The sequence below is a fragment of the Buteo buteo genome, chromosome 13, assembly GCF_964188355.1.
Source record: "Buteo buteo chromosome 13, bButBut1.hap1.1, whole genome shotgun sequence".
NCBI classification, from domain to species: domain Eukaryota; kingdom Metazoa; phylum Chordata; class Aves; order Accipitriformes; family Accipitridae; genus Buteo; species Buteo buteo.
The window spans coordinates 4,574,415-4,601,487 of NC_134183.1; the positions used below are offsets into that span (position 1 = coordinate 4,574,415).

Sequence of the window (27,073 nt, forward strand, 5' to 3'; positions counted from 1 at the left end):
AAATTGGCCCTGTAAATACAGCGTAAGGAAAGGTGCTGTCTGGTGCTGTCACTGACAAATGTGCTACAAAATGTCAAGATTGGCATCCAAACAATATCCTCTCAAGGCAAATCCCATAGATCCCAAGCTTGTTTTAAAACTGAAATCTAATATACAGTCTGTTAGCCGTGGAGCTGAGGTTTTTGCCATATAAAATGTCCACAAGGTAAATTATTCTGTTCACTGTACTAGAATGTCAGTGATTGCTTTTCTTTTATCCTGAATATTCTCACTCAACAGCAGTGAGCCAGCCATCCTGTTAACCTAGAATCATTTTGTGGATGCAGAATAAGAAAGGGGAAGATCCAGTATTCTTACTCACTAGAAAATGTCTTCGTAATCATATTCCTGTTGAGCTTAAACTGATCCATTGTGGATCTCTATTTTAGAAGCCCTGAAAGCTCTTCATCAGGAGAGAAGTCTGATTTGTATTAATGTGTTGTATGACAAGAACAAGATTACTTTTGAGGGTCCAGAGTTGGACCAGCCAAACCACACCCTCAGCTACGCTCTGGAAAGAAATAGAGTTCAAATGTGAATTATGCATGCACTTTCACACATGGGTAGATTCTGTACTTCTGTTATTTAATTGACAGGTCAAGACACTTTTGTATAAGCTTATGGAACGGTTCATTTTTTTTTTTTTTTTTTTAATTTGAATTGAGGCCATTTGAAAAATGGATTGTGTACAAAGGTAAGATTTAAAAAAAAAAGTTATACTTCTGCAGTGCTTAAGATTAGTGAGAGGTTGTAATTTGCCTTTGGTATAAAATCTGTCATTTTTTCAAATTCAGTTATTCATCATTTGGCTAGCTCCCAAACAATTTTTATGTTTACCAGTGATGAAATATTTGATTATATTTTAAATTTACAGCTCATCATTTGTGGACTGGGAAAAATCGATGTTAATGACTGGAAGGCAAATACGAGGTTAAAACACTGTACCCCAGACAGCAACATCGTGAAATGGTTCTGGAAAGCTGTGGAGTTTTTTGATGAAGAGAGGAGAGCGCGACTTCTCCAGTTTGTGACTGGCTCATCCAGAGTGCCTCTGCAGGGCTTCAAGGCATTACAAGGTAAGTTTCTGCAGAAGTAACTGCAAATGCCTGTGCTTGGAGGAAGCAATAGGACACATCACAGAAACATTAGCTGAAAATGAGGCTTGTTGGCTGCAATGTGACTTTTTAAGTGTGATTTTTTTAATGGTCTGATGAATAACAATCACAAATAGTCTTTTGTGTGTGTTTATTACCTTGGTATTCAGCTGTAAATGGCTCTTTTGTTTCAGTTATGTGCTTCCTTCTCTGGCAAGAAATTCTGATCAGTGGAGATCTTAGTGGGGTTCTCCTCCTGGTTTTCTTAGAAGTCTGTTCTTTAATTTCTATCTTTTACAAGCCCTCATCACCTGTACAGCTCTGGGACCAGAAAACGCCAACACGCAGCGTTCTTGCGATTCTGACAGCAGAGGCACATCGTAATGGTGACTACTCTTACTGTAAGAGTGACATAATCACAGGCAGCACAGGCATCAGAAACGATCACCTTAATTACCGACATGTCTTCTGAACTTCAGTTGAAGCTCTGGGTCTCTGTTGTAGCAGCTTTGGCTGCAACCCATGCTGCTTTGTGAACACAGTAGTTATTCTGTTTTACCCTCTCACAAGATGAGAGAAAACTGCCCAGGGGAAACATTGACCATAAGCCATTTTAACAGGCAGAAGACTCCAGCAGAACACAAATGCTATGATAACAGCTGCTATGTACAAAAGCCAGTTGCTGTAGAAATTTCTTCTATCTGATAACGAAGGGATAATGAAGAAGCCCTCATTTTCTTTTTCCTCCGTTCTTGAGCTCTAAAGTGTTCAGGAGCTTTAGAAGCTCAGGAATATTGAGGGTTTTTTAAGGCTCTAGTTACTTTAAGCCAAGTATGGTACTTTTAAGTGATAAGCATTTAAATAATATTGCAAAGGGTCTTGTTTAGGCAAACTGTGTAATTGTTAACCACCTCAGAACAGTTACAAGTAACATTAACCTTACTATTGATCTGCATACTGTTACTGTAACGGACTGAGCTGTCTGGAGGATGGTAATGGAAGTAATGCCACTTTAATGTCATCTGCACTGCAAGTTTTAGTATGACTGTACTAGTAAAACAAGTATTTCTGTGAGCAAATGAAACCTGCTTTCCTACAGATTTGAACGTGAAGGTTGTCATGTTTTAGACCGAGTTGTACTACTAACACAGCACAACAAGCTCACATTCTTATTTAACAGCAGAGAGTCCCCATGAGAAAGACTGACCCTGTGGATTATGTTGTTTAATGTCTCTCTACTCGGGCAAGAATTCCAGTTTTGCTAAGGTTAGGGCACTTATAACCGCTTCTGTCCTTTGTGAAATCTTCAATGTATACTAAGTCTAAAAGACTGCTGTGCTGCAGTCTTTTTTTCTTTAGCAGAGAGATTAAGGTGATCTCTATATAGTCAGATTATTTTAATAAAATTTTAAGAAGTCGGTATTGTGACTCCTCTATCGAATTTGAATGGAATTGGCCACTACTTAAGACCTGTTACAAAATGAGGACAGATACAGCTGCCTAAGTTTTGTTCCCCAGGAATGGTGAGAGAACTTAAATTCAAAACTGTTAGAATTATATCGTACACTGTGTGAAACAGGCGTTTTATTCTTCCTTATCAATGCTTTGTTCTTGTTTATCTCTCAGTGGTTTAAATAGCTGCATGGTTATCGTGTGTGGGTGGAGGGGAGGAATCTGTCTGATAGGTGCTGTTTGTTCTAATTTTTTTCCTGCCTGTTTATGATTTCAGCTTTCCTTGTGCATAGCTTCTCTTATTTTTTATGGTTTTAGTTACTTTTTTTGTTGTTGCAGTGCAACAAAGACATTTCATATTATGCAGTACAGTAGTAGTAATCTTTTCTGGGTTTTCAGGTGCTGCAGGCCCACGACTATTTACAATACACCAGATTGATGCCAGCACTAACAATTTGCCGAAAGCTCATACCTGGTAAGACTTTTTCGGGTCTCTGTTGTGATATATAGAATAAGACCAATTTGCTGTCTCTATATTTTGAGCAGTCTCCCCGCCCCCCCGCCCCCTTTTCTGACATAACAAATGCTGTCTATTACAGAGTCATAAAGGTGTGAAAACTAGAGATTGCTTTTATTTATATGAAGTTCTGTTGGCCTTGTTAAGTATTGCTTTGTCATCGTTTCAAGTACATTAAATGAAGTGTAAGAGAACTTTGCTAGGTGATGCCTGAAGTTCCAGACAGCTGAAACTTTTCTGCCTTCTGTCCACACAGCTTTAACCGAATAGACATTCCTCCTTACGAAAGCTATGACAAGCTATACGAGAAGCTGCTAACTGCCATTGAAGAAACATGTGGGTTTGCTGTGGAATGACCCTTCACAGGCTTACCTGAGACTCTATTTATACTCCTGTCAGCCAGAAAGCCCTTCCCTCAGCCAAGACTCAAGAGATGCTTGAAATACAGGAAACTTTCCCTTTTCTACACTAGGACACTGGGAGGGAAAGGACAACTTTGGAATTTTTTTTAATTTTTTTTTTTTATTTCAAGAAAATAGGTTCTGTGGTTCCTGCCATAGGATCATTCAGCTGCTATTAAAAACTAATATCTTGAACATACAGAATGCTGACTTTTCCTACATTTCAACAGTTAAGCAGTATTCTATACTTAAAGACTACTACTATTTTTGTAAAAGGTAATCTATTATATTTGCCTACCTGATTTCTATTCTCAGATACCAAGACACAACTTCAGCAGTCGGTACAAGTCACGTTTCAGCCTGTTTTAAATGTATGATACTGAACAGCATCTATACCTGCTATTTTTGGAAAAAATATTTTGGATTATTCTAACTTCGCGTAAAATTGGCTGAAAGAATCATTAATCTTTTTAATTAAAGCCACTTACATGTTAACTGCATTTTCTTATAGTAAAAGCATATTCTGCAATGTAAATTCAACGTAAATGTTACCACAGGGGGCTTTTTTATATTTTTCAAGCATGAATTACAAATACAATGTTTTGGGGTCCTATTTATATCACTTGTCAGATTCCTTAAACAAAATTTCTAGTGTGAGTGACACATACTGTATTTGGTACAGTACTTGTGTTAACATATGGAATAGACCTTTTTTAATGAACAGTAGAAGTTTTGATTTTTTAAAAACAGCATTTTTCTAACAAGTCTGTCAAGAGTATTTTTTTGTTGCTTTTGACTTTAAATTTAAACACTGCATTATTCAACTTTTTAAGCATGCTGATGAGGTGATATTTGACAGCAGAAGCCTGTCAGCAGTTCATTTCAGAACCCATCCTGTCCAGTCAACCAAAGTTTGTTTGAATGCAGCCAAATCACATTATATATTTCTTGATGCTAAAGATTTATCAGGTAAAACATGTTGTAATCTTTGTCTAGCTGCTCGTGACATGTGGGTTTAAGTTACAACTAAGGAAAAATGGTGTATTAAGTGAAATATGTGTAATGTGCTTTGAGAATGAGGTTTTACAAGCACATAATTTATTGATTGTAGGGATGGAAGTAAGTATATATATGAATTATAACATGGGTTGATCTCTTCAAAGGGGAATAAAATGCACTACCAGTAGAGGGAACTGAACTTTGAAGTTAGTTTGGAAATTTTCAGTTAAGATCTGTATGATCTGCTCGTGGTGTGTAGATAAATCAGTCTACTTAAGAGATGGTGGCATTCTCCTCTCAGCGGTGAAAATATTTGAAGTAGTGGTTTTTTCCATTCAGTGTTGTGTTTTTTTAACTTAGGTTACAGTTAATCATCAAATCTGCACTATTTTTACACTGCCAATGAGAAGAAAGTCAAGGGTATTGAAAATGCTAAAAGAATGGGATGTAAAGAGCTGTTTCATTTTTGCAGTGTAAGTCACACAGTGAACTAGCTAATTTTCTGTCTGTTCTATGGAGCTTGAACTTAATTTTGTTCTGCCAAATCTGACTGCCACAGTGAGTAAACTACTACTGGATGTTGTGTATTAGAATAGTGGGCAATGGACTACTTCTGTAGAATTGTGGTAAGAATCTGGTGAGCCAAATCCACATGTTCATTTGATTATTTTTTTTTTTTGTACAGCTGTTGCTGGAAGGTTTTTTCTAAGAGACTTACTTCCCATTCTGAGCTGGCTGCAGAGATGAGGCTACTTAGGGATGTAAACATAAAGCCAAGAAACTTACTTTGACAGCCAGGTTTGAAATATATCAGACCCTTTTTTTCTTCATTTCAAGGGACTGCTGCACTCATGTAAAATGGCTGGTACCTTTGTGTCTACAGTTGGGATCCCTAATTCATGGCTTTCAGATAATACTGTTACCAGAGAAGCTACCACTACATCTGTCCAGGTTGCTTGGGAGAGCAAAGTAGGAAGTAGGTTGTTGCCCAGTGTGTTTCTTACTCAGTACTGCTGCCTGTGGTTGGGACCACTGCTTTAGACACTCCCAAAGACCTCTTCTCACCCCGCTGCAAGTTTTGAGGTATGATGTGAATTACTATTTCCAGAGACTTTACAGAGACAGGTTCTTCTGACCACTGTTCACAGGATAGATGCTCCAGTGCTGTATAAGTGGGGGTTTTTTTGGGTTGTGGGGTTTTTTGGGGTTTTTTTCCCCTGTTCTTGCTCAGGCTACAGCTGCAGCCTCCCTGGTCATGAAACATGAAAAATGTAAAATCCAGTTTGATCCAGCTTTTGGGAGAAGTCAGGACTCTGTTAGGTGATTAAAGGGGGGAGATATGCTGCTGTTCCCTTTGCACCAGACAGCTCACCTCAGCTCTATTTAAAGACCGTCTCTGTAGTGTCTCCTCACCACATCATCTTATGCCCACCTCCCAGGAACCTTCTCCCTGTCAGCCTGCTTCGGCTGGTGAATTTATTGAACGCATAGTTATGGCCACCCTTATGTCATAAAAGCATTTTTGAGGAGGGAGGATATGAGCTCTGCAGAATATAGACTCTAGATCAGCTGATAAATACCATTCATTTTCACAGCAGCCTTAGCAGTACATCTGTTTATTCTACCAAACATTTTGGTATAGCATAGAGAATTTTTTTTTTAACTGGCACAGATAAATATTGTAAATTTAATATATTACAGGCAAAACTAGACAGATCTACATTTGTCTTTCCATAGCTGACAGATGAGGATGAATATACCAAGTATTTTGAGTGCCTTTCTACCTTCATAATGACTGAGAGCTTTAACTAAAGCACCTCATCACCTAGTCAGATGTTTATCTGAAAATGTTAAAGGGTTGATCCCTTTGCAAAATTTTGTTTCAAGATCATGTCAGCTACTTTCCCCTCAAAAAGGTGCTAAGCCTAATATTGCATTTTAACCTTGGACTTTAACCCCATGATTAATGTGAATATTTATTTCAATGTGTCCCTCTTACTGGGTTTTACTTTATCCAGTCTTTAGTTGTTTTAGAGAGATGTCACATCATGGTTTTATGCTGTTGCTTTTCATTATGAATGTTTAATTATGAACAGTGACTTTTGTAGATTTCAAATATACAGTACACAGTTGAGTTTCAGAGGATTTAATTTCTCGGTGTAAAGAGTTTTGTAATGGTGCTTTGTACAGTATGTATTCTAATTTTTTTTTTGCACATAGTTTCAGTTTCCCTAAACTGATTTATTTGTACCAAATTTTTGTGTTGTACTAAAGTCCAGAGCACACAAGCCGTTTTTAAATTCTTGTTCTACAACACTACATCTGTATTGAACTTCTGGTGCGTTTAAACTGGTTGCATTGATGGAAGTAAAAGCTTTGCTTCTATATCATAAGTATGCATCATACAGCTTAATGTAGCATGCTACAATTGCTTCAGATTTTAAACAGCACCATATAGTTAACAGGTGCCATTTGTTGTACTTTACACTATGTAGTAGGTTTCTGGCTCTACCACATCCTCAGAGCTTTGTCTGTAGTTGTAATTAGTTTATACAAGTGTAATTACTCCTCCACAAACTGACAGTTCTTAGTTTATCATTTCCATTGTATTTATTACAGAGTGTTTTAGCATTGGTATCATTGTATTTTCACCCAGCTGTTACATGAGCTTTAACAAAAAAAAAAAATCTGTATAAAATGGTTTTTAAGTACTTAATGTATGTACCCATGCAGAAGTCGAGCAATAAATTGTATGCTGTTTGCACTGTCACAGCATCAATGGTTTTAAAAGTTTTAAGTTTTTCTTAATTAAATATTTAAAGCGTAACAATATAATTTCTAAGTAACTTCGTTTCAGGAGAAAATACTTAATACTTGTTGTCTTTCTACATGCTGTTACCTACAGTAAAGATTGTGCTAAATGTTCTAGTCAAATGAAAAAGGTCTTACTTTTGGCTTTCATGTAATAGTGTACACATGTCTTGGCAAGGACTTTATCTCAGCATTGGTGAACAGATGTCTTCTCTCAAAATTCAGCAAAGCTAAACCATTTTCCTTAAGGGAAGAAAAAAGGTAAATAAATTTGGTAAATACTTGTTAACTTGATCAAATTTAACTGGTAAATATTGTCCCTTAGATAAAGGCTTCAAATTAGCCAGGCTTATAGCAGCTCCCTGGAAATGGTTGTTCAGAAAAATCAGGGTGTGGGGTTCTGTTTTTGTGGAGGCTTGTTGTTGTGTGGTTTTGGGGTTTGGTTTTGGTTTGGTTTTTTTTTTTGAGTGAGGTATATCATGCTCTAACTGCTAGCTGTTTTGTTTAAAGCAGCTGCTGGGGGCATTTTTTCCTGCTTTGTTCTTTTTTCTTTGTCTTCCCAATGCATGACTCCTCATTCATTGAGTGTGTTGTCTCTTATAGAATTGACACCATCTCATGGTAAGTTTAAATATTGTATATACAATGCAGTTAATTCCAGTATTTTTATATCACTTCTCACACATGCAATTTTAAGCAAGAACTCTTCTAGTAGAGCCTGTTTAAAATTACACTTTAGTTCATCCTCATTACCAAGATAAACTACTTAAAAATTGCAATTTTGTCAAGCAGAGGGGAATATATCAGTAATGGGCTTCACTAATTATCAGCTTCATTTTGCGTAGTCTTTTCTCAGTTGAAGTATTCATTCCTCTGTGTTTGCATCTCATAGGGCCCGTAATGCAGGGCTGCTGAAATGTGAATTTTCTACTAAACAACATAGTCTTTATAGCACATGATGATTCTACAAAGATAGGTGTAGTACCTACTGTCAGCTCCTACTCTGCCTAGAAGCAGACCTTACAACCTGAAGTAAAGTAAAAGCTGAATGTTGAAATTTTTAATCACTACTTACTCTAGTTCCAGTTCTGTCAGTGTGAAGCTAATCTGCTTTTCCCTAAATAAACCTAAACAGGGTACTAACTGCAAGTACTCTTGCAAAACTTTTGTCCAAATAATCTGCTTCTAAGAGCAAACACGGTTGTTATTGCCTGTCCATTTGTATATAGCATTGCTATGACTCCCTTTTGAAACAGATCAATTGAAACAAACCTTTGCTTGTTTACCTGTGGTCTTTATGTAGTTTTGAAAACCCTGTGTGAAATCCAACAATTGCAATACCTACAGCAACCTACAGACCATACACCAATTAGTATATCCCTGTTGAAAATAATTAGCAATGCTGTCCAGAGGTCCTTCCCAGGTTTCAGTTCTTGCAGAAGCTTATATTTTACTGCTTTAGAAGAATGTTGTTTTCTATTTCGGACTACTTTTCCCAATACACTTGTAGCATAGGAAGTAGTACCTCATATGCTTTACCATTAACACGTCAGCAACACCAAAACTGTAAACATAGTATTCATACATAGCACTCCCTTGCTTAAGTATATTTAAATTACTGATTTTTATGTCAGGTTTATTGCAGGCATTCTCAAACTTGTCCTTTCACAGGAAACTTGAACCACTGATGTTCTTTTAAAGATCTTCTTGTTCTTTGTGAGCTTTCCAATCCCGTAATTTCTGGCTAATGGTGTTAGTGTGGCTTTTCAACTCCAGCAACAACAGAACTAGCCCAGGTGTAGAGGAGGCTTGGCATTCAACTGCTCACTACACTAACTTCACTAAAGCACACTGACTTCATCCCACTTCCTTTGCGTGGAGCTCAACATTATCTCAGCTTTGCTAAGAACGGAGAAAGGAGTTCAGACACTTTATTGGTGATCATAAAAGTGCTGTGGAGATCCCAGCAGCTACACCTCTGACATGTCAAAACAACAGACCAGGCATTTTAGAGAAAAACAGCCACACACCATCTTCCTGATACAGCAGCTCTCAACAATTCTCATCATCATAGCCAGAGAGAACTGCAATGATTGTTATCATAAGTCTTAGAAGAAATGGCTTTTGCTATACTGAAAGGAAGCCATCTGAAGTCTAGATTTCAGTCTGTCTGCTTCTAGTTCTTGAAAAAAGGTGTCATCATCACTTTGCATTATTGCTGCTTGCAGTTGCTGTATTTCCTTTTCCATCCTTGATCTTAATTCTCTTTTTGTTTTCTGTAGCATCTAAAGAAAATACAGACATTAGCACAGCATGTAAAAAGAAAAGACATTTACACAAAATTAAAAATACTTACTTGTGTTTGTGCTTTCTCTCTGGTTTGGATTTCTTGGCGCTCTTGAGATAAAGCTTCTGCTAGCATGGAAAACTAAGCATAACATGTGCATGAGTTGAACCAATTAAAGAAAGGAAAGACTTAATATTTTTTTACACTATAACTGTCTTTAATGGAGATTAAGCCTTACCTGATCTTTGTAATAGTTCTCCATAGACTCCAACTCATTTTGATGCACTCTCCTTTGCTCAGCATGCTTCTCTTGAGCATATGCTCTCAAGTCCTTCAGTCTTTGCTTCTGAATTTCTAAGCCTTCTTCAAATAATTTTTTAAATATCTGCCAGCAATTAAAAAAGCAAACCTAAAACTTTCCCAGAAACTTTTAAGTACACATTTCCATTTTTCAGCTGCTTTATCTCCTGACAGAATGGTGATCACATGAAGATAGGTCATTGCCCATGAAAAAGTACAGAGTGTTGTATCTAGTAACAGTGCTACAGATACAGCTGAGCTGTATTTGGTTTACTCATTTAGCTGAAATTGATAGATAAAATAAATGTTTCATGTCAGTTCAGTGATATGACTAAGAAAGGGGCTAGAACAGCAAATCTATGTTATATTTTTAAAATCACTTCAGGCAACCTGGCAATGCAAGCCAGGGTCTTTGAACACTGTGATTTACAGCCCACCCCGTGTTCTGTTGTTTAACTTCAGGACCTTCATCCAGATTTCCAATAGCAGGAAATCCAGCCTGTACTCAGGCTTTCCATTTGTACAAAAGAACACTTACCAGCTACAGTGCAGCTTGAGGCAAACAGTTCTCAAATCACTAATAGTGGATTACACACTAAACTTCTAATCTTTTGTTTTAAAAGGTGAAAATTGTGTATCTACTCTTGCAAAGTGTAATAACTCTACTTGCTTCTCTTAGCTGATGTCCAGCCCTAATTAGAGATCATATCTGTCAAAAAGTCCACTTTAACTGAATAACAAAGCTGTCTTTTTGATCAGTTTCCTTAACTGAAGATTTAGATTGTTTTCTTTGGATAGTAACCATAGGAACAACTTCTTAATCCTACTGTTTCTGAAAACTCATTTCCCCAATTTCTCATGTTACCAGCCCTGTTTTTCCATACTGTTACTTCACCCTTTCTCTCCTTCTCTTAACCCCATAAAGCATCCTTTCTTGTTTTACAGTGGTTTGCCCTAAACTGTATCAGTGTTTCCAAAGAAGGAACCTTGTCATCTGTGGCCTTGACCACTTGTGACCAACCATTTAGTCCTGGCTCCTAAGCTCTGTTCGCTTAACTTGCTGTCTGGCTACTTGTACCATTATTTGAACTACCAGACTATGGGTCCTCAGCACTAGGGTCCAAACAAAAAAGAATTCCACACTTGCAGAGAAAGACATCTTGTCCTTACCCTTTCTTCCCGTGTCCTAGCCCGCATCATCTTGGCACGCAGCTGAACCCGGTAATCTTCATAATATTTCCTGGCTCGAGCAACTTGCTGGCGTTTCTCTCTCACTTTATTCTGAGCCCATTTCTGTCGGCAGATACGTTGCTTAAATTCTTGCTAAATGGAGAACAGTAGCTGTAAGACCACCAAGCTTCCAATAGATATTGCTGCAGGCAAAGCTTTGTTAATTATTGCTAAATAAATGGGGTTCTTTACTAAGGACCTTCTCCCTACCCCAATTTTACACTGCATTTATGGTTTAAAGCTTTAGTCACCACTGATTTAGTAAAGTAGTACCATCAAGAGCACTATATAATTAAGGAGTCAGCATTTCCATGGTAGCTGGTGTTTTTACCAGCAACACCAGGAGCCTAAAGTTTCTCCTCCTTGCACATGCTTAGAATTTGTTTGCACTTTTAAAGCAACAGTGCAGTGTAATAATATTCCATTCCCATGAGCTCAGTAGCCACACAGCAAACAGATTACATGGCATTAGAGACCACAGCTACTCAAGAGGCATAAAATTGTTGTAAGATAAAAAGCCACTTTCATGGACCAGGGAATATGCATTCTAACTAGCTCAACATGAAATTTTTATATTACATATCAAATGGCCTTCAAAGAACATACCAGTCTCTTGTTATGGTCTTGATCTTTTTTAATAATCGCAACAAGAAGCTCATGCTTCTTCAGAGCTTGTTGAACCTGGAGATTTAAAAAAAGCTCATTACATCCATCATTCTGCAGGACAGGCACTTGTGGGTAGGAGTATTAACCATTGCTCCTCTGCTATGTTTTGGTTTTTACGTTGAGAGTTCCCAACTTTTGTATCTTGTAACTAACTTTTAGTTTAAAAGACTGTTCAGAATTAGCACTTGAAACTACAAAATGCTTTTAAAAAAATAATAGCAATCCTAGACAGTACTAGATAAACTAGTATAAAAAATGAACATTATATTCAAGTAGCTGATAAAAAGTTGAACCCACATGTCTAGATATGTACATTCCTATTTAACCAAGCTCAGGTATACATCCTTTCATATTGTGCTTTGGGTATGCATGTAGCCTATCTATGCCGCATACAAGAGTTAGGATGATTTTATTGTGCAATAAAAACTGATGACTGCTAACTGTTCTGTCAGAGGTACTATCCCTGCTGACACTTAGAAGGTAAGAATAAGAATGCTTACTTCATTTTGGAGTTTTGGTCTAGTTCTGCCAGAAGCTGCCTTAAGTTGTTCAGTATGTGCAAGCTGTTGCTGCCACATTTTATTCATAGTATGGTGGGAAATATGTAGGTGGGGAAACTCTTCCAGTAGCTGAAATAGGAGGTCATCGTCTCTTACTTTCACTACAAGGTAAAGACAGATGTAAGCAATAAATTCCTGGAGAATACATTTAGTGGTAAATTCTTCCAGAGAGTGTCAGCCTAAGTTATGAAATATCTTAGATTGAACACTATATAAAAGTACCATGCTGCTGTTATGATGTCAGGCTAAACCCAGCAGAACTGTTAGTACAGCAGCAGAGAAAGTAATCCCAAGTTTTTGTTGGTTTTATTTGGTTTTTCTTTCTGTTGAAGAACTGCTTTTATAGTTATTTCCCTCCCACCACCATATCCAATTAAGACAGGTATCCCCTTCTTTCTTCAAATGGTTCTGACCATCATTAATCAGTGATTTCTTTGTCTCTCATTGGTTGCAGCAACTTAAATAATGCTAATACAGCAGTAGTAATGACAGATCCAGGTCAAGTAAACAGGTGTAAAATAAACTGATTTGCAACCAGCTCATTCCCATTACATCTTTGATCTTTCTGGCAGGAAAAGATGATGGGGAAACGAAACAAATGGGTATTAACCAAGTATATACCCTTTAAACACTGAAAAAAATAAGGCAGTGTACCTGAGCAACATTCAGATATCTAGGGGATTATACCATGATCTTATACATAAGCATGCACAATGCTGTTTACCAAAACTGAGCCTGTGATTTGCATGTTGGCTGTTCTTGGAGCAACACTTGCTCAGCAAAACCAGTGGCAGCATTAACACCACCAGGGCAGGGTCTTGAAAGGAAAATTATAGCAATTGACAGATTCTGCTCTAATACTTGTACATGGCTCAGCACCAGTCTGCTCAAGCCAAAGGCCCAATTTTAAATCTGATACATGCTCACAAAAAAAAAAAAGACAAAAAAAAGACGACTGAGCTCACACTACAGTAGAGCAAGGATAGGAGCAGCAGTAATGGAAACAAGCCTTGAAAATAATCCAAGGGATTTTAAGGAGGTAGCAAATGGGTCACAGTTTTGATCATGCATTAGTGGTTTACATTTACTTAAAGCATTATCTTCCCTAACAAAAATCCAGACATATAGAGGTCATAAGAAGGGAAAATGCTACAGCTGACTGGTATATGTTGGACTGATGCCATTATTCTTGGAGTTCAACACATGCTTTCAAAAGATGCCAGTTTTCCACCAAGTATAGTTTTGCAGTTCTTACTTGGAGCTGCTTTCTTTGGCTTCGCAGTCCCTCGTTTTGGAATCCACTGGCTGTATTTGGGATTCCGAGGTGTGGTTTTTCTAGAATAAACTTTCACTGGCTGAGGCATTTTTGGAGGTTCTTTAAAGATGTTTTCTTTGTATTCTTGTTCCTTAGGAGCAGATGTAAAACAGATGGAGAACAGGTATGAGAAGGGAAAGACTGATAGATCACATAGTTTGGGTATCAGAACTTAAATGTCTTTGAAACTTTAGAATGAGAATTTGGACGTATTGAATTGGATTCTCCAGAAGGCCAGAATTTACCAAATGCAGGTCAGGGTTCAAATAAAGGTTAAATCTCACTATTGCATAATATCAGCTCTTCTGCAGCACTTAACACTACTGCAGCAGCCTATGGACTGCTTCTACAAAGGCTGTGAAAAGGGCCAATGCAGCCTACAGTGGTATGTCAGAGCTTTTCAGTTTAGGCTCTTTGCTGTTCCAGTAGTATGTAAGGAAGTAGCAAAAACCCCTTTGCCATATTCATAACATTAGAGAGTCATCCTTGCACAAACCCAAATTTTAAAGTAGCTAAAAAGACTATGACAATATTAAGCAGATTGCCTACAGTGTACAGGGGCTCCAACCTTATTAACCTAGCTGGTCGGGATGTGTGTGTGTGAAGTGCCATCTGTGGAGAAGTTTAGGACAGTCTATGGAAGCTATCTACGTGCTCACTTAGCTTTAATTCTGTAAATCTGAGTGTCTTGAAGTTACAACTTCATGTGAAAAGCACGGTGGTTAAGTTACCCATATGAACAGGTTATTATTAGAAGTGTTAAAATGTCTAAAACTACTTGTCCCTTGCTTCTACCTATCTCAGGACAAGCTGTCCTTCCGTTTACTAGTTTAATAATATACAGTGCTGTAGCTATGACACTGGAAGTCAAGGAGGTTTTGTACCCAAAAGACATATCCAGTGTCTGGACAGATCATCTAGACAAATTTCAAACAAAAAAACAAAACACAACCAACAGTCACCATAGTGCATCACATACCATTTCCTTGATGACTTCTCTGAGCTTGGAAAGTCTGAGCCTTTCCCTAGCTTCATAAATTCTTAGTTCATCTTCATAAGCTTTAGCAACCATCTAGAAAATAAAAATAAGAGGACTTTTCAGCAAAAATAATCAGTCCATATGACCACCTCATTAACTTGTTCAGTGTATAGGGCAAAGTAGCTGCTTCTACTTTAAACTCTTTTTTTGCAAAATTTGGGGTTTAAGTCTTGTTCCTCAGCAGTCTAGAGATACAACAGTACAAAATTACTGAAGTAGGCCAGATCCCCCCATTAAGTAAGAGCATTCAGTTTTAATGCTTTTAGTATAACTGTTGGCAAAAATGACCAATCGGTCTAACCTAGAAATTACCTTTGCTTTTTTTGTTCTTTCATCCCTTTCTTTTTGCAGCTGGCTGCGTAATTTCCTTATTTGGCCTGTTCCATTACTGCAAAGTTTATCTTCCAACTCAGAAAAGAGTTGATGCTGAGATGAGGGTGAGGGTGGAGAAAGGGATCGTGGCCTGCTTGGGTACCTTAGATGTGGTATGTCTGTAAGGAAAGGCGATTCATTGAGTATCTAACCTGAAACAAAAAAAAACATCCAGCCAAACAAAAGGAAAAAAAAGCCCCCAAAACCCCATACAGCATAGGAGTCAAAAAGTTTAGTGCCAATTAAGTCATAAAAAGCTAAAGCCTTTGCCTTCAGATTTACCCCTGCCCCAAATCACAAATTTTAGGGCTTATATAATAGTAAAGGTGCCAGGAGATATTCAAGATAGGAAAGGAAAAAGCAGCAAAGACAACTGAAGGTAGCTCAAGGGGAGAGACTGTCTATATTGCCAGGGTCACAAACAGCTCCATCTTGCAATATAATGTTGTGCATGTGGACTAGATCAAGATATATGATAGCTTTATAGCCTACTGTACACATAGGGTGGTTATTCAATCATATTGCCACCAACACACACACACTGTACAGGATGATTGTAAGATGCCCAGATGTACATGCTTGTGTTCAGCACAGAAGAATCTGCAGTGAAGTGTATTGTGAATAGACCCTCATTTCAGAATCGCAGTCCTATCAATGAGCTTGCATTCTGTCCCTCCCCCCACTTTCTGTACATTTTTTACTGCAGCTGTGTTTACCTTGTATTTTTAGTAAAGTTTTACTGTAGCTATTTAAGTGTTAAATGGGAACTTAATTATAATTATTACTGTTGCTCAGGTTTGGATCCAAGACAAAATATAAGTGAACCAACAATACAAAACGTAATAACTAACTAGGAGTGGTTCAGTGTACTCAGCTTCACATGAGAAGTTGGGGTTTTTTTATATTCCTTTCCATCCTAACACTTAAGTGACATAAGAATTGTTACCTCGTTCAGCTTTCCTTCGGTGATAATCCATGACACTGTCACTGTGCTGAGACAGGTTGTCTTCATCTGTCAACTCTTCTTCTCCAGTGTGCCCACCCAAAGCTCTCTTTAACATCTATTGGATAGATTTTTTGAGGGGTCAGGTTCAGTAGTTCATTCAAAATTTAGAACTGTCTGAAGTCAGGTGTTAGTTGCAGATTTCCTTTTCACCAATATTAATTTATATTCTGGTTCTCTTCGCTATCATTACTAAGGCTAGTGTGCTCAGATACAACAAAGAATAGATTTCACTTACTGAATCTAGTTCATTTAACCTGTGAGAGAGTTTTTCTGACACTTTATGAAGCTCTTGCTCAGATAACTTTTCCTTTGTTGTTCTGGGGGAAAGAGACTCTTCAAGTGAATCGGAGGTGGAATTTTCATATCTGCTAAAACAGAAAACAGACAGATTTCATTTCTATTCTAAAAACTTGAAGATAAGCATTACCTCATATAATTCCAGTTCACTTTTTGCATGAGTGCATTTTTATAGGATTAAGTAGAAGCTGAATGTGTAAATGCCTATATATGCATTTTCTTAAATACAGTTATGTCAGGAGAAACAGGAATTCTTTCTGTTAAAATTAATCTTTCACTGTCATACAGCCAAGGAGGAAGAGATCTTGGGGGGGAAGCAAGAGGGGGCACCTGGGTGGCCATGTATATAGAAGTGCTAGCTTGGCTCAGTATTAAAAAACTGAACTTGCCTTTTCTTTCTAGGCAAATATCTAGATTCAGGTCTCGGAGTCCGTGTTACTTGTTCAGCATGTAGTGAGAGTTTTTGATGTAAAGAGGAAGCAGATGTAGAAGTCCCATATACCCAAGGAACCTAGGAAAATTAGTAAATTAAGATTTTTAAGATCTTCACAGCAAAGCTCAGAAATACCACAGATCATGTGAGTAGAGAGATCCTACAACAGCTTTTATAGGAGAAGCATCTCAAACCCTATTATTATATATATAGAAGTAGTTATATGTCCAGATCCCTGACTGAAGATAGTGTGCTTTAGAGAATTAGATGTATAAAGAAGTATAGAAGGTCAGTTCAAGAATCATCTACAGCTAAACCACTGAATCAGAAGAACAAGGTCTAGGTTAAGTTATATGAGTATCCCTACATACTACCTCATTAGCCTGGGACTCATGCCAAGTAATGCGAGTAAGCTGAACCTCATTGAGTATAGACTAAGCTGCAATTCACAGCAAACTAAAAAAAACCACTTATGTCTTCATGCCATTTAGTTACACTGGTTTAGTACTGCCTGGTAACTTATCTGTTCAAACTGGAGTAATTTGGGGTTGGCACGCATATACTTGCAAACACACCAGTGGAAAATGAGTTTTAAACAGCAACAATGTTTTAAACAGACAATGTAGCAGTAAAGGCTGTTGAAACTATTGGAACAAATGAAGTCTGTGAGTACCTCTTGTGGTTGCAGAAGGCAAAATAAGTGTTTTCCAGAGCAAGGAACTTCCTACACAGACATGTTTCTACAAGCACAGAATGGCATCTGCTGATCAATTTGTGGGTTTTGCATTATTCAGTTTTTGAAAAGCAAAGGACAGTGCAAGGAAATAAAATGAAAGAATACAGCCAGGCAGTTTAGTGATCTTTAGAAAAGGAGCAAAATCTGAATTTTATTGGTATGAACAACCCCAGAAAAAAAGAAAATTCTTACTAGTTTAGAATACTGATACACTTCAGAGAAAGGATGTGACTGTACTCTTGTGTTTTATACATCTTTGATTAAACCCAGGATAACTAGTAACTGGTTGGTTGTGATAAATTAGAACTCTACAGGTACGGGCACATACTTCTTGGAGCAAACACCTCCAGAAAGAACTGATGTGACCTACAAACTGTACAGAGTCATAGTCTAGCAACATTGCATCACTGATTGTATATTGAAGAAAGCAAGCCAAAAGCAGGTTTGAAAAAAGCCCAGAAGTGCCATAGGATATCAGGAGAATTAAGCAAAAATCCAAAAACATTGACTGAACTTCAACAAATAAGGTAAATATGCAGCATCTACCTTTGCCACATTGTCCTCAGCATCATTTGATACCACCTTGTCTCCCACTGCAGAAGCAGATGACAGATAAATGTTAGTTGATAGGATAGACTGCACTGTGCCTACTAATGTGGAGAATGAGTAACAAAAGATGTGATCCATGGCCTTTGGATCCAAATTATTCAAAGAGAACAGAATGACAAACCAACTGTGGTTACACAGTTGTGACATTCATTTTGGTAATTTCTCAAGTTTTACATGTTCAGTGTCATGGGAATGCTATGGAAACTAGAAAGGTAACCAGTGTTTCCCAGGCAACAGAGAAAAATAAGCACTGAAAACCAGCTTCTAAACCTTTTCTACAATAGCAGTTAATGGCTTTTTCCTAGAGTTGAAACTGGCTTGTTTGGTCCATGTTTCTCTGCTCAGAATAAGCTCAGGCATGGGAGTTATCTGCTAGAACAGATTTCTGTAGTATAGGCACATCTTAACTGGATTCACTAAGAAAGGAGTTGAATTGGGGACACAGATTATTTTTGTCCAGCAGAGTGAACAGCTTAAGAGTAACCTATTTTTGTTTCTCTATAAAATAGAGATAGAAATAATGAACTTGCAGCTGAATAAAAAAAATGCAGTAATAGTTTCAAAACCATGTTTCTTGTAGTGCCAATAAAAATAAATGCAACATTTGACACTTAAGAGTTACCCTATAGGAAGCAAAATTCTCTCTCACCAGGGATTTTCCTTGATAGAGGAAGACTATCAGAAACATCTTCAGTTTTTTGTGTAAGTGACTTTTCAAGCTGAAATGAAAAGCAACGTGTTTTCTATAAATTCACAGGAGAGTGTTGACAGGAAGGTCATACATTAGGTTTGTAGGAAGGTCATACATTAGGATTGTCTGCATATGGAAAATCAATGCTGATTTTATAGATAAATAAAAATACACTATAATTATCTTGCTTACTATATTGTAAACTGTGCGGTTACATTGATTATGGAGATGTGTATGTATAAAATAAACTCATCCCTCAAATTAACTTCCTCTGTGGACACTCAGTGAAGAATGAATCCACAATCAAAAATTCTTTGAACTGAAGATAAAATCCAACACATTTAGAAGCGTTCTTCAGAGACCAACTACTCCCATTCTGTAAGTATACTAGAAGGTTTTAAAACAAAAGCAGTACTGATTACTTAAAAAAAAAAATATATCTCTCAAATGACAGGTTTTTACTTACAGTAGGAATTTTCATTCCTTGACTGTTAGCCAAAGCTGCTGACTGGCTGTCTGAGCTGTGATAATCTCTCCATCCAGGATAATGAGGTCTGGCTTCCAAAGGTTGAAATGGTGGTAGCAAAGGAATAGCTTGCTGTATAGGCTCCCCAAGTTTTCTAGCACTGGCACTCAAACTCTCTTTTTGAGGTTCAGTAGTATGAACAGACTCCATTGATCCTTAAGAGACAAATACGAAGAACTTGAAGTTTAAGTGTTATCTGTGAAAGCAGAATGTTAGTTTTGTATATTGTCCATATTAAATAGAAGTATCTAAATATCTAAAATATAAAATTTCTGAAAAGGATTTATTTCAAAATATAGCTGAAGTGTTTCTATCTATGACTAAGGTTCTTCTCTATACTACCTTAGTACCCTACACCCGTTACTCAAAATCAGGTAGATTAGCTGTCAGAAGAATGAATACTCACCATCTTTCTTTTCCTTTACAATGGCCCTTTCAGTTTCAGAGAACTCTCTAAGTAATGTTGCCTCTGAGTTTTTAGATTCTTCCACTCCCTTGTCCTTTTCTGCTGGTAACAACTCAGGCAACTGGTATTCTAGAAGTGGTATTTGAAAAAGATTAAATTAAGAAGTATAAAGCATCTTGCTATGAACTCTTTAGATGGACCATTTTCATGTTTGGTATGTTAATAACTTGGTATTAGCAATCCATACTATGATGAAAATAGGTCTCTTAAATTCCTACTTGTAATTCTATTAAATAAAAAAATCATAATTCACAATATTTCTTTATGCCTCTACTTGGAGAGATTAATCACCTCTAAGAATAGGAATATTTTTATAGGAAAATAGGAATGGACTCCATTTAAGTAGTCTACACATTATTTGTTCCAGAACCACCCATTATGTTTTTAAGTGGCACACACTCCTAACAAGTCTTCTTTAAGAATGAACTTACTAGTCTCTTTACAGTCTTAAATAATACATTTTATACTGCAATAAATGAAATAAATTAAAGGCTTCATAAATCTTTTATTCTATTGAACAAAATAAAATGCCTTTGTAGGGAGAACTGAATTAGAAGTCGAACAACAAACCTTTATCCAGATAATGTAGCTCAGGAGTCATGAAAAATAAGGTCTGGAATACTTTAAGAAAGCTACATCTTAACTTCAGCAAGATTAACTACAGGTACATTTACTTCTTGTGGTTTGGTTTTTTTTTTTGTAAAATAAGAATTCAAAACAAAGTATTTGTCTGAAGGAAATAACTTTTAAAAAAAAGAAATAACAAAAAAAGCTTAGAAATGCTACTACAGAGTAGTCTTAGATTTTTTTTTTTCACCCAAGCTCACCTTCCTCTCTCTTGGAAAATGAATGAGCAGTATCTCCAAGTCTAATTAATTCACTGGTAGATTCTGATCCATCTATGTCACCAGATGGAACAAAAAATTCTGACTGGGACCTAAGAGGAACATAAAGCCATCTTTACTCTAAAAGTCTTTGCCGCTTCAGTCCACAAGATGGAGCTGCAGAGGAGTGGCAACTCTACTACAGGTAGCTGGCTATTGCAGCATAGGATGTAAGAGACCAGCTTCTACAAAACAAGCCAATGTATAAATCATGAAAACAAATCAAATGCAGTTTAACTAAAATACAATCATTTAAAAACGAGACAAAGTTATCAACTTGTTTCATTCCACATGTAAACTTAAAATGCCATCAGCACTCTTCAAGAGCAAAAAAGTTCTGGATCTAATTTTAGCCCTCTTGCTGCCAGACTAAAGGAGAAAGTTACCTCACATTCCATTTGACATATGTAATCAGTACATTTCCTACTTGCATACTATTAAAACCCTACTAGTTTCTCTACAGATACACAAAAAGATAGTCAATCATTGTCAATGCAAATATTCAGCATCGTTCTTACCCTTCAACTGATGAGGATATTGAAGGTTGTGTAAGTTGACCAGCATTGCTTTCCAGCTGCTCTTGAGATGTAATTTGAATTTCATTATTGGATAGCACATTTGCCTCATCTGTTAATAATTAAGGGGCAATTATTTTCAGGAAAACTACCTATTAACTAACAGGTATTATTGCCAATATCATCAAAACAGTTTAAGTGTAATAAAACATTATAATGATATCTAAAATGATTACATGCAATGCCCCCCCTTGGGGGGCGGGGGGCAACTTTTATAGTAAGTTTTGAAAAGCAATACAACTATCATATATCCTGTTGTTTCAATTATAAATAACCCGTTTCTTCTTCCTCAAAATAATTAAATCCTGTACTTACAACTAGGAAATTGGAGCCGCTAACACCTATTGGGTAGCAGCACTGGCAGTCTGAGAGAAGGGAAAAGAACAAGTACAGGCACTGAAAATTGCTACTGCCTTCTTTCTGCCATTCACACTGAAATAAGACAGGAGGCAACTGTCTCAGCCACCAAGTGCTCTCCCCTTTACTCACAGAGTGCAACAGCCAGTGATGACAGTTCTTATCAGCTCTAAGATAGGAAGACCAGTACTCCGTCTGCAGTTACAGTAATGCCTCTGAAGAGCTGAGCAGCTTCTCTTCCCCTGTTCAGCATTTTCCTCAACATGGCCTCTGCCATGGATCTGCTCCCAAGACCCACTTCCCAGGAAAGATTAAGTCATCCCCCTATTTGTCTCCTGGTAAAGCAATGTATGCTCACTGTTCCAATTAAAGTCAACATTCCCCTCCCTGAATCCTAACCATAAATCATTTGACTAACAAGTTGAAAAGCAGCATACTAACAGAGGTTGAATTGTCTGGAGTAGGCTTCTGCCACAAGAATGAAGCAGAAAGATTATGTTGTCCAATTGTTGCCTTTCAACCAGTTGGGGGCAAAATAAATTATCTATTTTTAGTAATTATTGTTTATGAAAATAAGGAATGTAAATACTCAGTTTAGCCACTGAAATTTCCTCTCCCCATGGTCAGTTTCAGTCTTTCTACTCTTCTGCATTGTCAAGGCTATAAATAAGACAAAACACCAAAAAAATCTTTGCTACACTGGAAACACCTGGGATATCCAAAAACAAGGCTTCACAAAGCTTGTATCTTCTAATGGATTCATTCCCTATAGCTGCTAGTGAGGAGAACAGCAAAGAAACAGTGTTTACTTATTATGGGAGCTCTATTCCATCCATGAACACCAAGAACTATGGTCATGAGAACCTAACAAAGCCCTCAGCAAGCTAACTTGATAGCAGACAAACAGAAAAAGTAAGTTGTTCATAATATAATATAGTAGTAGCAGAACTTAATACCTTAAAATAGGACATCTGTCTACTCACCTCCATTCTGAGAAGATTCACTGGCTTCTTCTGTAAGATACTCTAACAAACCATCAAATATTTCAAGGAGGTTTCTGATAGATTGCCTTTCTCCTTTCACGATGTTCTCACCTGAAGAGAAGGTACTGCTACATATTAATAATTAGTACCTGGCAGAAGAAAAATTCTCAAAAGCAGGAATTTTCTGGACAAGAGCACTTGGAAATTTTTGTGAAGGTGTCAGCTCAGAAGACAACTGGTCACTTACTTATGGCTATGTACATAAGCTTAAGACATCCTAAAAGTTTCCTGAAGTTGCATATTTTCAATTCTAATAATTGAAAGTTTATTGATGCTAAACCTGCTTACACACACACACAAAAAAAATCAAGGATATTTTCAGGGATAGTTGGTATTTAATCTTTTCTTATACATACTAGCTACAGCATGAACCAAGTCTGTGGACTGGCAGGCAGGATTACAAATACCAGCCATACAGTACAGGTACCAAATTAGGAAGAGATATTTCATATCAAGCAAGCAGTTTTCATTCTTTGCAGGCTATGTTATGCAAGACTGTACATATGAATACTCAATGAAAGCTATTATCTGTGTACAAAGGACAGACACAACATGATTCAAGGCTTCACTCACTGACTTTTTAAAACTCAATAACAAGTTTGAAATTCAAGGCTCATGTTTTAAAACCCAGTCTCCAAGCTTGACCTGTATATAAAAAAAACAGTGAGCCAGTAACAGACTTCAGGAAACACTTTAGCAGACAAGTGAAGCATGACTGATTGCTAACTTTAACATTTCTTACAGGTCTGTGTCATACAAGATGGCTCTTATTTGTTCTCTGCTTGCTCTTAAAATTTATAACCTGATGTCAGAGGCAAGGGTTTAGTGTCTTGATGACATTCACTACAGGAAAAAGACCTTTCATCCAAGTATGAAAGTATGCTTTATAACATATGGTTCTTATAAAGTGTTTAAATTAAACTACACAGATATTCAGCTGGTGTTTGTCTACATTAAAATGAGTACTTACCAGTGATGTGCGACAAGCTGACCTGCAAATAGTCCAATGCCAGGGAATCTATTACCGCTTGTACATTATGTGCATCATCCTCTTGGCTTCTAGGAGTAGCTATGAAATCTATTTAAAATAAATACTAGATTTTAGCTATTTAAATGGATAGCTTATTGCAGGTGTTTTGACTAAAGTATTTGAACTTTCACTTACAAGTTAGTATTTTTTCCAATACCTTGTGTACTTGGTGAAACACCCAAATATCATATGGTTGTATGAAATCTTTCATAAATATTGAGTACAAACTTAGAACACCCACTGGAAGTTGTGAGGATTTTATCAGCTGAAGTATTAAACTCAAGAACAGAGACTAAAGTACTTTAATTCCTTCACACACATCTAGTTCAGATCATCAAGTTGGAATTGCAGTTTGTCTTTAGATCACTTCTTCCCCTGTCAGTGACCAGCTGGACTGCAATGCATTCTACTTAATTGGGAGCAACATTATTTTTAGTTCTGGGCTTATATTTAACAGGACTTCTACCACCAATAGCTGCCAGTTACCTCTTGCAGTTACCTTCTGCAAGTAGGAGTCTTGACACTTCCGAAACGCAACAGTTTACCATAAAGCAAACAAATACATAATTGCATAGCCCTTGCTTATTATTGTCACTGAAGTCAAATGAAGTTGGGTTAAACCAGAGTTAAATCACAGCTTAGCTCTTGAGAGACTACAAGTATCAAGCATTTTAAGAGAACAGGCTTCAGTATTAACACTGTTTTAAGAGAAATGAGCCAATTCACACCCTTCAAAGGTACTGTGCCTATGTATGGCTTTCAAGACCTAATTTACAATAGAAAAAGTTTTGCCGTAGCTATAGTAGTGAACTCCCCTCATAGCTGCCATTCATAGCAGTCAAAAAAAAATTGGCCAATATTACTTAAATCTTCTTAAAGAGTTACAATCTTATGTTTGTCTTTGGAAGGATACAAATACATTAAAACCCCCTACATCTGCAATAAGTTTTGCAAACTTGAATTTGTTCATTACAAAATGTAGAGCCAAAAAAATAAGCAGGTTTAGAAATTACATTCTCACCTGGTACTTTTTCTCCTAAGATCGACTCATAAAGACAAACAAACACATCAGCACCACATTCAGAGAGATGCTTTATGTGCTGGTTTATGTGACAGCTCCTTAAAAGATCATTGGCAACATCAACCCAATCTATTAGGAAGTAAAACATATTAATGTCAGAACTGAAAGACACAGAAATAAAGACACGGTTAGTTACAGTGCAAGATGAAGCCCGTTTAAGTGTCTTTGACTCCACCATATGTGGTCAATCCCAGTCATGCTATCCCAATCATCGAAAACACTGAACATGTTGTATTCTTTCTGCTCCGTGCCCTGTTTACTTCAGATGGAAACATGGACAGAGACTAAGGAATAATACACACCAGTATCTTGTTCAAGTACACAGTCACAGCACAACTGGACTTGAGAGCTGAAGGGTACTAAAGTGCCACAGGCTGGGGAGATGACTTTTTCTTCCACATAATAGAAAGCAAATTTCATCTGGCTGCATAACCAGGAATTCCAAACCTTGAAGGACTTGACAAAAGCTTTGATACATCTTTTGTAAAAAATCAGAAATTATGTATACTTTTTTTGAAAAACATGAGCTTCTCTCTTACAAACCCAGTTTCCCTAATACTCTTAGGCAATGACAACACTGCTAATATAAGCATTCTTCATGAAAGCTGAATTCAAGGACTACTTTTATTATTTTTCTGTTTAGGGATTACAATACAGAGCTGGTCCCACCAACTCCATGCTATGTTGAGTACAGAGAGATGTGTGCATAAACAGCCTTATTTTCCCAAAACTTTGAATCCTGAATTCAAAGTGCTTTGAAGTATACATATCCTCTACCATCATCTTTGTCACCCAACTCAAACATCAACTTGAAAGGAACAAAAAAAAAGTCTTCATGTCTGTTAGTCTGTAATCTCTTAAGGTCAGATCTTCCCCCTCCATGTTACTTTTGCAAACAAAACAGTATTTTAACAAGTATTATCAAGGACTTCGAATTACTAGAGAAGGGATAAGTCATCTTTGGAAGGAAAAAAGTATATAATTACTACAATAGAAATTAATTTGTACAATTTTTACTCTTCTGTACACAGGGAGTGTTACTTTTCCATTGCTCCATAGTCTTCACTCAGTTCCAGAAATCACTTTACCCTAACATTTTAATAGTCTCAGGTGCATGAAAGGTTAAAGCAGCATCTCCTACATTTCAGACTGACCTGTCTTAGAAACTTCAGTTACTGTTCCTCTCCAGCTGTATCAATTTAAGAGTGTCACGGAGGGGGCAAGAAGGTTAACATAAAGAGCTTAAAAAGCCACCACACAAGAAAAGGACACCTTTAAGGAGAAGCATGTCTGAGTAAAGTGGACAGTGTTAGCGATACGAGCAGCAGGAGGATGACAAGGTAGAGGGGAGAGAACAGGCAGCTCGCCACCTTGCCTCCCCCGCCCCTTCAGGCCACGAAGGCTGGCTGCTCCTGCTCCTCCGAGACCCAGACCCAGACCCGCACCCGCCCCACCGCAAGGCCCCGCAGGGCGGCGGGGACGCCCCACCATCTAGCCCCAGCGGCGGAGGCAGCGAATTCGGGAGGGGAGAGGCGCCCGACGCTCTCCTCAGGAGCCCCCGGCCGCCCCTACCTCTCTCCTCAGCGCTGCCCATGGCACGGCGCCTCGCGCCCCAACGGACGGCGGGCACAGCCCCGCCCCCGGGGAATTGAAATAGCCCCTCTCGGCCTTCTCCGCGCTGATTGGGCAGGCTACGCCGGAAGGGGCGTGCCTGCTCCGCGGAAAGGCCCCGCCCCCGCCCGCCGGGCGTTGTTTTCTTCAAGCATCCGCTGGCGTAACTGTTGTGGGCTGCGGAGGGGATGGTCGTCATGGAAATGGGGGGGGGGGGAAGAGAGCCTGTGCCTCAAAGCCACGCCGCAGCGCGGGTCACGTGGCTTTCCCCTCCCCCGCTTCCTGGTGCAGCCACCGCGCCTCTGTCACGTGACGGGCGCCCCCTCGCCGCGGCCTGAAGGGCCCCGCCGGCCTCCCGCGGGGTCGGGGGTCTCCCCGCGCCCGTGACCCCGGTCCCTGTGCGCTGAGTTCCCCCGGGCAGGACGGGGGTCTGGCCAGGGAAAGGCGTTTCGGTTGCTGAGGGCGGCTGGCGGTGTAAAATGGCGGCGCGATAAACGCCGGGTCTGTAAGGCGGCCGTGGGGGTTTGCCCGGGGTGGTTCCGCCTTCCTCACCCTTTGAGGGAGACGGTTGTTGGCGTTTTCACAACCAAAATGAGGTGGAGAGAGGGCTGGCCTCCAGCGGGGGAAGGTTCTAGCACTTGACCTT

At 38.2% G+C, this 27,073-nt stretch overlaps 2 protein-coding genes across 6 annotated transcripts in view; one reads left to right on the plus strand and one right to left on the minus strand.

Annotated features, from left to right (window-relative positions):
• Window positions 1-5,609, plus strand: part of SMURF2 (SMAD specific E3 ubiquitin protein ligase 2) — a 66,218-nt gene extending 60,609 nt beyond the window's left edge. For both annotated transcript variants that reach the window (XM_075044305.1, XM_075044306.1), the window contains 3 exons: window positions 914-1,115; window positions 2,985-3,060; window positions 3,359-5,609. In XM_075044305.1, the coding sequence (XP_074900406.1) occupies window positions 914-1,115; window positions 2,985-3,060; window positions 3,359-3,458 (378 nt within the window). In that variant the 3' untranslated portion in view covers window positions 3,459-5,609. The remainder of the gene's footprint in view (window positions 1-913; window positions 1,116-2,984; window positions 3,061-3,358) is intronic.
• A 1,475-nt stretch (window positions 5,610-7,084) lies between these two features.
• On the minus strand, window positions 7,085-26,515 carry CEP95 (centrosomal protein 95). Of its 4 annotated transcripts, none has more exons than XM_075044303.1 (22): window positions 26,389-26,515; window positions 24,757-24,885; window positions 23,676-23,783; window positions 22,646-22,756; window positions 21,249-21,357; window positions 20,674-20,783; window positions 19,787-19,915; window positions 19,321-19,535; window positions 18,813-18,882; window positions 18,101-18,147; window positions 16,775-16,896; window positions 16,324-16,453; window positions 16,029-16,143; window positions 15,023-15,201; window positions 14,651-14,743; window positions 13,612-13,762; window positions 12,297-12,457; window positions 11,737-11,811; window positions 11,071-11,223; window positions 9,839-9,985; window positions 9,670-9,741; window positions 7,085-9,598 (listed from the first exon to the last, which is right to left on the minus strand). In XM_075044303.1, exons 1-22 carry the CDS (start codon window positions 26,408-26,410, stop codon window positions 9,422-9,424), a joined length of 2,625 nt encoding a protein of 874 aa, XP_074900404.1. In that variant the 5' UTR covers window positions 26,411-26,515; the 3' UTR covers window positions 7,085-9,421. The 4 variants fall into 4 exon arrangements, with proteins under 4 accessions (XP_074900404.1, XP_074900403.1, XP_074900402.1 ...); XM_075044302.1 differs by having other exon boundaries at window positions 16,324-16,456; XM_075044301.1 differs by having other exon boundaries at window positions 26,305-26,434.
• Between the last annotated feature and the right edge of the window lie 558 nt (window positions 26,516-27,073).